General features: G+C 37.2%; 1 protein-coding gene across 4 annotated transcripts; it reads right to left on the reverse strand.

The window, feature by feature from the left end:
- Nucleotides 1–4,187: 4,187 nt before the first annotated feature.
- KLRD1 (killer cell lectin like receptor D1) lies at nucleotides 4,188–12,368 on the reverse strand. 4 transcript variants are annotated; one of them, XM_023195213.2, is made up of 6 exons: nucleotides 11,910–12,368; nucleotides 10,508–10,600; nucleotides 10,300–10,362; nucleotides 8,033–8,184; nucleotides 6,455–6,558; nucleotides 4,188–5,638 (listed from the first exon to the last, which is right to left on the reverse strand). In XM_023195213.2, exons 1-6 carry the CDS (start codon nucleotides 11,914–11,916, stop codon nucleotides 5,518–5,520), a joined length of 540 nt encoding a protein of 179 aa, XP_023050981.1. In that variant the 5' UTR covers nucleotides 11,917–12,368; the 3' UTR covers nucleotides 4,188–5,517. The 4 variants fall into 4 exon arrangements, 2 of the variants coding, with proteins under 2 accessions (XP_023050981.1, XP_023050980.1); XM_023195212.2 differs by having other exon boundaries at nucleotides 4,673–5,638; nucleotides 6,455–6,561; XR_002727007.3 differs by having other exon boundaries at nucleotides 5,497–5,638; nucleotides 8,095–8,184; nucleotides 11,910–12,177.
- Between the last annotated feature and the right edge of the window lie 1,105 nt (nucleotides 12,369–13,473).

The following is a 13,473-nucleotide window of genomic DNA, read 5'->3' on the forward strand; positions in this document are numbered from 1 at the left end:
CCCACAAGAGATATATTAAAATGTTTATAGTAATTTTACTCATAATAGTGAAAAGTGGAAATGACTCAAATGTTGAACAATGTTAGAATAAATAAGCAAATTGAGATACATTCTTATGAATTCTACATGACAATAAAAGTAAGGAGCTACTGATGCACAAATATATGGATGTATCTCACAGACGTAATGCTTAGCAACAGAAGCCACCAAGATCATATTTGCTAAGCTTCCATTTATATGAAATTCAAGAATAGGCTAAACAAACCTATATTTTCAAAAATCAGAGTAGTGGTTTTCTTGGAACAGGGGAGACAGTATCAATTAGTAAACAGAAAGAGAGTCTTGGTGGTGGTAGATAGTCTCTATTGCAATCTGGTAGTAATTGTGTAAGTGTAGACATAGCTTAAAGATTTACATGTAAATTTAAGATAGATATTCTTTATTGTGTTTTTGCTCAATTAAAAATATATAAAGAAGTAAACCGTAATCAACGAAGTATTTAGTGTAAATAAGAAAATTAGTGAAGAAAAATTTCATGATGGCAGTTTGTAGAGCAGGTCTAGTAAGGTGCCAGTCCAAACAACAGCAGGTGGGTAAGGCCTCTTGGAGGGTTAATTCCAATGAGAACAAAGCGACACTCATGGGTTATATAACATAACTGAGAACTAACACAACAAAAAACAAACAAACAAAAATTTTAATCTGACAGAAGAGTTGTTTTTTATTGTATAAGGGTTATAACGATAGAACCTCAAAGAAGGAAATATAATCCTAGCTTACTATTGGGCTCTAAAATGTCCTCTATTTGACCGGACACTATGGCTCATGCCTGTAATCCCAGCACTTCAGGAGGCCAAGGCAGGTGGATCACTTGAGGCCAGGAGTTGGAGACCAGCGCGGTCAACATGGCAAAACCCCATGTTTACTGAAAATACAAAAATTAGCCCGGCGTAATGGTGGGTGCCTGTAATCCCAGCTAATGGGGAGGCTGAGGCATAAGAATTGCTTGAACCAGGGAGGCAGATGTTGCAGTGAGCAGAGATTGTGCTACTGCACTCCAGCCTGGGTGACAGAGTGAGACTCATCTCAATAAATGAATAAATGTTTTCTATACATGATGATGAAACACATTGTATTAGCTAACTACTATAAAGAACAAATTATCCTCAAACTTGTAAGCTTAAAACAACAGAATATTTCACTTCACAGTTTCTGAAGTCAGGAATCAAGAGCAATTGTGCTAGCTGGTTCTAGCTCAGGATCCCTCATGAGGCTGCAGTCAAAATGTAGGTTGGGTTGTATTTTCTAAGGCTTGACACTGGCTGAAGAGTTGAACTAAGGAGGCTCATGCATATGGCTGTCTACAAGATGGCTGTAGTTCCTTGCTAGCTGTTTATAGGAGGCCTCAGTTCTTTGCCACATGGAACACTTCAAAAAGTTGCTCATGACAAGGTAGCTGGCTTCCACCAAATCCAATGATATGAGAAAGGACAATGCCAAAGACATACTGTCTTTTATAATGTAGCCTCAAAAGTGACATGCTATAACTTCTGCCTTATTCTCTTGGTCACACTGATCAACCCTTATACAATGTAATTGATTATATCAAAAGTGTTAAATTCCAAGAAACAGGGATCATTAGGACATATAGGAAGCTGTTTACAAGAGTCTAATCTTTGGCCCCAAATGATTTATGTCCCTCCCACATACAAAATCCATACCAACTGCTAAATCTCATCCCGTTACAATGTCAGCTCAAAGTCCAGAAATTTGTCACACCCAAGTGTGAGTGAGACTCATCAGGTGAAGTTCCTTAAGTTTAGCTTCTTGAGTATAATTTTTCTCCATCTGAAAGCTTGTGAAATTAACAATACTAGAGATTTCCTTCCCTTATACACTCAACATCCAAAAGAACAAACTCTATAGACATCCTTGTTCAAAAGAGGGAGGGGCATGAGAATTACGAAGGAGTCACTGATGCATAATAATTTAAAATCTAGCATAGCAAATGTTGGGACTCATTTGATTAGGACTCAGTCCTGTTTCTGCTATAAAATGATTCTTCATAACTCTTGGATCTACCTCACAGGCTCTTAGTTCTGTCCTTTGAATCATTCTTACTTTTTAATAAAAGGAAGCATTTCATTGTCATTTTTCTACTGACATAGTCATCTCAAAAATGTTTTGAGGTTTTCTATGAACTCTATTTGTAAAAACCACACACATAAATCTCTTCGATCTTCTCTCTACCTGGAGCTTCTGCTGAAATGTCTGAGGGACAATGCTCTAGGGCTTCCTAGAAGCCCTATTATTTGACCTTTATAGATCCTTTGTCTGATTGAATTGAGGCACTACCTGTGTTCTTTCTATGACATTTACAGGAAAGTTTAGTCACCCGCACACCTTCTTCTTTAGAATCATGCTTTCCTCAGACCACCCTAGACTGGACCTTTGCTCAGAATCTATTTCTCAATTTTAGCATTTTTGACATGTTAACGCCTGAGAGTCCAGGAATCTCAAAACTATCAAGTTCTGACTTCTTTCGCTTAACAGCCCTTCCATTAGGTTATGTGTCTTCTATAGCACTGTAATATAAGTAGTAGGAAGAAATCAGACAGTATCTTCAACACTCTGACTAGAAATCACTTTAGAGCATTCTCTTAATTCATTAAGTACATTTTCTACTTTCCACAATAGTACAGACAAAAGTGTTGCTAAACTTTCTGGTACTAAATAGAAAGATTTTTACTTTCTCCAGTTTCTAATATGTTTCCCCTTCCCTACTATAAGCTTGTACCAGAAGGTTTCAGTCTTTCCTGTCCTTTTAGCCTCCATCCACTGCCTGTTTTCAAGCACTCCAAAATTTTAGTGTCTTTTTTTTCCTTTATAACAGTAACTTCATCCTGGGTACCAAAATATGTATTGCTTATTTATTGCTATGTGACACATTAATACTTAGCGATGGTTTCCGGAGGCTTCTCCAGCCCTGCAGAACTGTGAGTCAATTAAACCTCTTTATTTTATAAATTTCCCAATCTTGGGTATATCTTTATTAGCAGCATAAGAACAGACTAATACACTAATGTTGTGGGTGAGCAATGGCTATCTGGGCAGGTAGCATTGAGGTAAGAGAATTTACCAAGACAGTTGTAGGTAAAGAAAGGCAGATTTATTAAAGAACAGTAGGAAAATATGTTTCCAGGGAGGTAACAGGCAGCATCAGCAGAAGAAAAACTGACTGCAAAGAAACAAAGGCTTGCTGAAGATTTTATGGGATAGTGTTTATGCTGTATGCTGCAGAGGGCTTTGTCCAGTACTGATAACGCCAAGGTTGCAGTGAGCTAACTTGCAGGTGTCTGGTGATAGGTTAGCACATGGCCCATATCCTGGACATGAAGAAAGGCAGACTCATAGCTTATCTGCTTTCTCTTTCTGCTTTCCCCTGCTCCCACCAGCCTAACTCCTTTTCCCTAATTCGAACTTCACAACTAATGGAGGAACCAATAATTAATGTATTGAGAAAAACAGAAAATAATTACTTGTCCTAGCATACGTGAATTAAGGAACCAAAAGGCAATGTTTAAATTATATAAACTAGCCGGATACATTATGCCTGTAATTCCAGCACTTTGGGAGGCCAAGGCGGGCAGAATCCTTGAGCCCAAGAGTTCGAGACCAGCCTGGGCAACAATGCGAAACCCCATCTCTACAAATGATACAAAAAATTAGCTGGGCATGATGGCTTCTACCTTAGTCCCAAGTACTCAGAAGGCTGAGGTGGGAGGATCACCTGAGCCTGGGAAGTTGAAGCTGCAGTGAACCATGATTGCATCACTACACTACAGCCTGGGCTGTAGTGGGAATGAAACTGTGTCTCAAAATAATAATAATAATAATAATAATAATAATAATAATAATAATAATAATAAATAAATAAAATAAATGGCATAAGCTATGAAGTAGCAGTTGTAATATATTTTTAGGATTATGTGGGTACAGTAGGCATAACTCTAAAGTGGTTTCTAATTGGTACACCAGTGGCCTAGTGTACACCTGCATAATCCCTTTCCCTTTAGTTTGAGTAGAATTTGGGATTATGATGGGATGTTACTCTCTGGTTAGAGTACACTAAATAACAAAGGTGAGGCAGTTTTTCAGACGCAATTAAGGTTCCAAATCCTTCCATCTTTTTTTTTTTTGGAGAGGAGTCTTGCTCTGTCGACCAGGCTGGAGTGCAGTGGTGCAATCTCGGCTCACTGCAACCTCTGCCTCCCAGGTTCAAGAGATCCTCTCACCTCAGCCTCCCAAATAGCTGGGATTACAGGCATGCACTACCATGCCCAGCTAATTTTTGTATTTTTAGTAGAGAGAGGGTTTCACTATGTTGGCCAAGCTGGTCTCAAACTCCTGACCTCAAGTGAACCATCCACCTTGGCCTCCCAAAGTGCTGGGATTACAGGCATAAACCACCGGACCCAGTCCAAATCCTTCCATCCTAAGTCAATCAAAATCAATTTTTTCATCACGAAAATGATGAAAATAGACCAGCTTTGATTCATAACAGAGAAAACCACTCTAAGTGTTAAAATCAATACAGAAGATAATGCCTAATGAGAGGAGGTCAGGGAGATAGGAGAGTTGGTGCAAAAAAAAATTGATAATCGTTACATGCTTGCCTGTATTATTTTAAATTTTTTAATTAAAATATATTATTTTGTAATCACATGGACAACAAAACCAAAACATTACAAATCTCCAGAAAGTGCAATGCATAAGCTCTCTTAGTTCAAATTAAACATTCGAAAGATATTATATTTCATCCTATATATTTTGTCAGTTAACTGAAGTGCATTTTTCCTAAATCAATCTTCATACAGGAAAGTGAAGAGGGCCAGGGATGGTGGTTCACATCTGCAATCTTAGCACTTTGGGAATCCAAGGTGGCAGAATACCTTGAGGCCAGGAGATCAAGACCAGCTTGGGCAACACAGTGAGAACTTGTCTTCACAAAAACTAAAACTTAGCTGGGCATAGTGGTGTGGAGCCTGTAGTCCTAGCTGCTTGGGAGGCTGAATCAGGAGGATCACTTGAGCCCAGGAGTTGAGCTATGATCTTGCCACTGCACTCCAGCCTGGGCAATGTGAGTTAAATTTTATTTTGTAAATTTTATTTGACGTGAATTAAATTTTATTTAAATTTGTGATGAGAATTTGCAAGAATGTAAATAAAATTACATAAATGTGCAATAAAACTACATCGAATTTAACATTAAATAGATACATTAAATCAAAATACTCACAAAATTATTCATATTAAGTTATAATTTCAAATGTAGATATACAAAGTTCATCAATTTTAAAACACATTGTTTCACATATATGACAATTGTGTAAGACACTGTTTGAAAACATTTTATAGACTCCAGAAGTAGACAATTAGTAATAATATAACAGGTAACTGTATCATCATTAGTAATGTTGGGTCTTTACTCTCCACCTTCTCTGCCCCAAGAAACATTTAAATGAGCTGTTGCTTACAGATATAACGATTTTTAGTTTCACAGGATTCATCTAAAGCATTTCCCTTTGAATTATATGCTATGCAGTTCTTTGGATTAAAAGTTTCAAACAATGGAAATCTGTAATGAAGAAGAAAATGTTAACATACACAAAAAGGAAGTGAGAATGTTCAGATAGTTTTTCAATTAAATGATACAATTTTCAAAAGCATTTCAGTGAGATATTAACATATTGAGTCCTTTTTTTTTTTCCAGTAACCACAATTTTCATGATTCTCTAGTGTAATACTACAAAATACCCAGTTATTTTCTTACTAATCAATAGCATTGAGGCCAGGAGTTTTTCCTTGCTGTTTTTCTGTTGTCATTAATGGTTTAAATATGTGATATGCTTTTCTTCTATTTTATTTAAGATGTATTATCTGATCTAGTCTAGGAAAACAAGCAAGAACATAAACTTTGTCCCTGTATCATGCTGCAAATCTCATGTTTATAAATGAAAATGAGATTCAAAAAGTACACACATACAGAAAACGAGCCTACAGCATGTAAAACATAAGACAATGCTGCGAATATTGGGACCTACCAGAGTAGATAAAATAATAAATATATTGTTTTTTCTGGACTGCCTCTGTGTATATGAGAATCGTACATGCACATATAATTCCAAGTGCTTGTACTAAGGCAAAAACAACGCATATGTTAAAAGCTATTTTATGGCCACAAATACACTAACTTTCACGTCACTTGAGCATTAACTTGGATGTTCTAGGCAGATCTAAAATTGTCATTTTGTTGTACCTTTTCCTTTTTCTGTATTCTCATGCCCTAGACCAGGTTATTTCAGCTACAGTGCTCCTGGATGTTACCTTTACTAATCACATCTAAGGACAAATTCATAAAGAGCAAAAAAGGCCATGATTGCCAGAAACTTACAGATACTGGGAGAGTGCAGAGCCATTCTCCCACAACCAGGCGGTGTGTTCCTCACTATAAGAGAGTCCAATCCAGTAAAATTGTTGACTGGAGCTCATAAAATCCTGCTTCAAGTAAAAGACAATCACATTAATCTATTTTTAATCTACTCTGGGAATAACATATTTTGAGGGAAAGTCAGTGTTTAGAATAAGATTCAGCCTGTCCATCGCACAAACGGAAATTATTTTTAACTTCCTCTTTAAAAGGTGTAGTCACATGACTCAAAGTTCTCATTTATCAGGCCCATTCATATGTGGAGAAAAAAATACTACAAAATCTCACTTCTTGAAGAATTAAAAGCCTTGTAAAGGGAGGTAGAGTCTTCATGGAACACTTTCTTCACGGGGGATCAATGATTAAATTTGATTCCAAAATAGTGGCGTTGTGCAGGATGAATCCCATGGGTATAATCTGCTCAACATGTAATCAGCAAAGGTGCCGCGTGCAGCAGGAGAATTTTTTCACTTTTTAAGAATTGGGTAATTAGGGGCCAGGCACGGTGGCTCATGCCCGTAATCCCAGCATTTTGGGAGGCCAAGGTGGGCGGATCACGAGGTCAGGAGATCGAGACCATCCTGGCTAACACGGTGAAACCCCGTCTCTACTAAAAAAAATACAAAAACTAGCCAGGCGACGTGGCGGGTGCCTGTAGTCCCAGCTACTTGGGAGACTGAGGCAGGAGAATGGCGTAAACCCAGGAGGCGGAGCTTGCAGTGAGCTGAGATCCCGCCACTGCGCTCCAGCCTAGGCGACAGAGCAAGACTCCTTCTAAAAAAAAAAAAGGGGGGGTGGGGTAATTAGGGCCAAGCGCAGGCTTGATGGCTCATGCCTGTAATCCTAGCACTTTGGGAGGCCAAGGTGGGTGGATCACCCGAGGCCAGGAGTTCAAGACCAGCCTGGCCAACATGCCAAAACCCTGTTTCTGCTAAAATTACAGAAACTGCCAGGCCTGGTGGCAAGCGCCTGAAATCCCAGCTACTCAGGAGGCTGAGGCAGAAGAATCGCTTGAACCCAGGAGGCAGAGGTTGCAGTGAGCCGAGATCACACCAGTGCACTCCAGGCTGGGCAACAGAGTAAAACTCTGTCTAAAAAACAAACAAACAAACAAAAAGAATTGGGTACTTTTTCTTACCATATTTTCCATACTAGTTTATATCCTAGAAAGATGACAAAAACTACAAAATTATAAAAGAAATTATAAATTCAATTTAAAAAACTAAAAAATTACAGTCATTTAATTGGTTCTTCAAATAAAACGAGTAAATATAATGATCTATTATCTTCTTTGAATTCTTCCTGAAAAGTTTCTTTCACTTTATTTGGCACCTAGCTTGATTTGTATTCTCATGATATAAATCACTGAGGAATTTAATACAGATTTGACAATGACTACTTTAAGGTACACAGAACAGATAATTCAATTCCAATGTAACTGTCCACTTACTATGTGATTAATGACTTAAAGTATTTAACTTGTTTAGATAGTATATGTTTTCTAGATGAAAGAAAACGTAGAAAATCAGACTTAGCACGTGCCAGCTCATCTCTGTTTTGAAGCTGGAGCAGACTGGATTTCTGAGAAGCACAGAAATGCCTACTTTCGTTCCACGTTTTCTCTTCACTGGAAATGAAGTAACAGTTGCATCGGTACCCAACCCATTTTTCTTGGCAAGAACAGCAGTCAGAGTCTGACAGAAAAGATAAAGCATGACTAATGACACTGGAGACTAGACATTTCTTTCAATGCTATTTAATTATTCAAAAATTATTTGCTGTGTATTCTTTTAACATTCTTTCAGAATCTACTGTATACACCACACTTCAGGGGCTACTAATGTGAACTAATTAGACATGAACATGATGCTTTTTCCTCATGGAGATTATATTCTAAAGATAGAATCACAATTATATAATTTTCAATAATTTATTAACGATATTTAGTGATGATTTACATAAGGGCAAAAAAAATGAAATATGTCAGGCCAGGAGCGGTGGCTCAAGCCTGTAATCCCAGCACTTTGGGAGGCCGAGGCGGGTGGATCACACGGTCAGGAGATCGAGACCATCCTGGCTAACCCGGTGAAACCCCGTCTCTACTAAAAAATACAAAAACCTAGCCGGGCAAGGTGGTGGGCGCCTGTAGTCCCAGCTACTCGGGAGGCTGAGGCAGGAGAATGGTGTAAACCCGGGAGGCAGAGCTTGCAGTGAGCTGAGATCCAACCACTGCACTCCAGCCTGGGCGACAGAGCGAGACTCCGTCTCAAAAAAAAAAAAAAATTAAGTATGTTAAAACAGCATGTAGGAGAGTCTAAAATGATGGCCAGTTACAATAACCTTTTTTTGACAAAGTGACCTAAAACTAAGTACCATAGCATAAATAAGAGTTAATTAGATGAAAAAGATTTAAAGAAAGAAAACATTTTAGCATACTTTCTGAGTCAGAAAAGAATACAGTACATTTGGGGAATTTTGATATATGTTTGGATATCTTATTTTTGAAAAGGGAATATAAATAAACCAATTATCTTGAGGCTTAATTATACAGTTTATCAATAATAGTGTCTTCAACATTTGTTATCCACAGTAATAAAAAGCATGACACATCATAGGCACTCAAATCTTTGCCATATGTGTGGTGCTGAAGATGTTGCACTATATTTTTATATTTTTTAATTGTTTTTGAGACAGAGTCTTGCTCTGTTGCCCAGGCTGGAGTGCAGTGGCACCATCTCAACTCACTGCAACCTCCACCTCCCAGGTTTAAGTGATTCTTGTGCCTCAGCCTCCTGAGTAACTGATACTATAGGTGAGTGCCTCCATGTCTGGCTAATTTTTGTATTTTTAGTACAGACAAGGTTGCCCTGTCTCAAACTTCTGACCTCAAATAATATGCCTACCTCAGCCTCCCAAAGTGCTGGGATTACAGGCGTGAGCCACTGTGCCTGGCCAAGATGTTGCACTGTAAATGAAGCACTATATAATCACAGATGACGGTAAGACAACTTGGGGCACATTCTGAAAAAAATATATTCAGAAAATTGGGGCCGGGTGCAGTGGCTCTGCCGGGTACGGTGGCTCATGCCTATAATCCCAACACTTTGGAAGCCCAGGCAGGTGGATGACCTGAGGTCAGGAGTTCAAGACCAGCCTGCCAACATGGCGAAATCCCGACTCTACTAATAACACAAAAATTAGCTGGGCATGGTGGCGGGCGCCTGTAGTCCCAGCAACTTGGGAGGCTGAGGCAGGAAGGTGGGAGAATCGCTTGAACCTGGGAGGTGGATGTGGCAGTGAGCCAAGATCGCGCAAATGCACTCCAGCCTGGTCGACAAGAGCAAAACTCCGTCTCCAAAAACAAAAATTGGACTTTGAGCTGGCTTTCACTGGATAAGTAAGGTTTAGAAATCTGTGCAGTGTATTCTGGATTATAGAAGGAGCAAAAGGAAAACTAATGAGATGCAAAAGTATAGGTTATAAGCAAATTCAAGCAGGTAATAAGGATTAACCGTAACATTTCCTGTGGTTTATTTTTTGTTACTTATTTATGAGCACTCATATAGGAAACATATCTTTCATTTCAGGCTACTATTTTCCTGATTAGTTAAATGTACAAATGATACACATTCAATGTAATTTAATCATCTTTACATTAGATTGAGTAATGTAAAATGAGACTATCCTACACTGGTAGGCAAATTTCTATTACTAAGTATAATATTCCATCATGACTCTCTGTGTGAAAAACAAGAAACTACCTATGTAATCCCTTATCAATGCTAAGTTTTCCAAAAAATGTGACCTACCCTTCTGGAGTTCCATGTTGGGTCCTGGAGTAAATGCTTGCTTAACACTCAGTTTAGTAAAAGCTATAAGAAATGATTAAAAATTTGTTTAATCAGGTATGGGTTTATGAAATAATAAAATATTACACATTAGTAAGATGAAGCCTTTATTATTAAATGATGTCATCACAGTTTTGATTTTTATGGAGACTTGCTTAGAAAAACTTACAATTTTTCAACAGAATTCCCAACGTAGCCATCAACGAAAGGCATATTATCCCTAAGGTCCCAGAAATTAACCTCCACAGAGTGGTCTTAAACACTGTAAAGAAAGACAGACAGACAGACAGAGTAATGACTTAAAGAGCAAACACAGGAGCTGAGTTCTTAAAAGCAGAAACTAGTGAGGGAGAATCCACAACATTCTTTCATTTGATAATGGAGTCATCTTGCCAATAAAACACTGAAGACTTTCCAATCAGGACTTCACCCAATACCAACATTTTTATGTGATGTATCTTATTCTTCAGGAAGATTATTTAAACATTTTCTTCTCTACCAGCTCTGTCACAGTAAAGTGAATTTACCATTTATGTTTTAAATTGGCAGAGATGCTGAAAGATCTGGACGAAGAAGATATTAACGGGCACCATGTTGTGTTTTATGGACTTACCTAACAGACATTTATTTTTATTCTCTCAACAAAATCACAAGATAAATAGTATGATTCTCATTACATAGATGAGAAAACATAAGGTCCAATAATGATGTTATTTTCTCAAGGTATCAAAGCGAGTAAGTATCCAAGTCAGAAATCAAATGAAAGTGTGTGTAGCTCAAGAATCTTTCATTTAACATAGTCTACCATTGTCACAATAATACTACTGAGAGTATGTCCGCTCCTTATCTCTATGCAGGTTTTGCGCTGATAAGTGTCTAGCTGCTCATGGGTTCGTAGAGATATTATAGGGAAAAGAAGACATAGGAACGTTCTGGACTTGGTGTGATAACTGATAACAACAAATAGATGGGTAACACCTTGGAGGCCTGGCTTCATTTCACAGTACACTGAACATACATGAATAATCTTTTTTCCCCAAGAACATTACGTTTGTTCATACTCAAAATTACTTGCTTCTAGGCTTTTCACCTAAAACAGTTCTACATTAGGAGATTCTAACATGAACACACTCTCAAAGAGTGATGTTGTCATTAACAACAGTACAATGTGTCAAACTGTTCATTTGTGCAATTTTTGGATGTCACGACATAAATAGTAAATTTAAAACTTTTCAGCATCGTGTCATTAATATTTGGCATTTTCTATTGCTATGCTAGAATACTGTTGCTCACAATTTAGGCTAAAGTTCAGTTCTCATTCAGAATTTAAAAGTAGACCTGTCAGAAGTCACTCTTTAAACCTGTGAGAAAAGCTTCATGAAATCATGTCTAAGTTACACAATGAAGAATCAGGAAAGTAAAATGAATGTGGAAAGTGCTAATGCATGAAAATCCTAAAAACATCCACTGTTAATCATGTCCTTTTCTCTTAAAGCATTACCCCAAAAGTAGCCAACCCAAGAAATAGCTTTCCTGGTTATTTTTAATTTAGTGACTGAAATCACACATACCTGCCATGAGAAATTATGTTCCAAGAGTGAAGTAGAGAAGGCACGATGTGTACTTTTTCAGATAGGACAGCGTTGAATTGTTGGAGCTGAGCTGGAGATTAAAGAATCTGAAAGTTGAGTATGAAGAAATTTAGCCAAAAAAGAGAATGAAAAATTGTGCATTTAAATGATGTTCTTGAATCATCTATTGATGAGACATGTATTATAGAGTGAATAAGAAGCAGTAGAAGCACAAGCCTCTAAAGTGTTCCAGGAACCACAACACAGGAAATTCTCACAGTACTTCTGTAATATTAACACTTTGGCAAGGACTAAAGAAGGTGGGAGGAGGTGAGAGGGAGTTTTGTTGCTGTTTTGTTTTTTATTGTTTGAAAATCAAATTCATTTTAAAGAGTTATCTGGAACATGAAGGAAATGATGGTCAAACCAAAGGTAAATTTACTTAGTATAACAAAATTACTCACGGAATTTTCCTTTTTTAATAATAATAAACATTTATTACTTACCTTGTGCTTTACACAATTTAAAGCACTTGGCATATGTTTGCTCATTTATTTCTGTAAATGCCTTGATAGTAAAGATATATAAATATTCTCAATCTGTCAATGAGAAAACTGAGGCATACAGAGCGAAGTAATTTGCCCAAGGTCACATAAATTGGGATGTCCATGTCTCACCCTGTTCTTCTGATCTCTACCTAATTATCCTGGCCATGACAGGCAAAGTTCAAAACAGTAGAACTGGATGGGTTTCCCACTTGAATGCCTCATTCACATTAGCCTTAAAAGCTTTTTTCAACACCTCAATTTTCATTTTCTTAAAGTTCTTTAAGCATAACTTCAGCTTCTTTATTTTCCTTATTTTTACTAATACATTATTATATTGTTTAGTGTGTTATCTACTTCAGATACTATACTGATACTTCAATATACACATTTTTGTCTACAGAAGAGTAACCTTGTTAATGGGAATGTCAGATGTGGAACAGGTCAAATTTTCAATGTGGAAGAGATTGGCTAGAATAAGAATCTCGAAAGGAGAGATTTCGATCCATGATGTAGTATCTGGAAATACAATCTACCATGCATCCCCATACAAAAGCAGACACTCAAATAAACGTTTTGTGTATTATATTTTGTATATTGTTTATGTTCAAGCATTATAACATTACTATAGATAACCCTTTTTGTAAAAGATGGGCTTTCAACCAACAACAGAAAAAAATGAAAAAAAAGACTACTTTGATTTCTCAGTTTTTATGAAATCTATACTTTTCATCTTTTCAGTTTGCATTGTATGCATAGAGCAGCTTTCATTGCACCACCAAATTTGTTGAGCTATAAATCCTCACTGAAGAATATAAGCATAAAATCTACTTCATCCAGATGATATGCAAATCTTAATTGAAGTGATTTATTTAAAAATCCTTTGCTTACTTGAAATGTATTCATTTTTAGTTTTAGTGTTAGAAAAAAGCTGATCTAGAAGAAACCTATCTGATATTGATTATTTTTCCCCCATGTAAAATTGCCTTAAAATATAGGAGATTAGGGGTTTGCTTTTA

This window comes from Piliocolobus tephrosceles, chromosome 10 (assembly GCF_002776525.5).
Source record: "Piliocolobus tephrosceles isolate RC106 chromosome 10, ASM277652v3, whole genome shotgun sequence".
Taxonomy (NCBI): Eukaryota; Metazoa; Chordata; class Mammalia; order Primates; family Cercopithecidae; genus Piliocolobus; species Piliocolobus tephrosceles.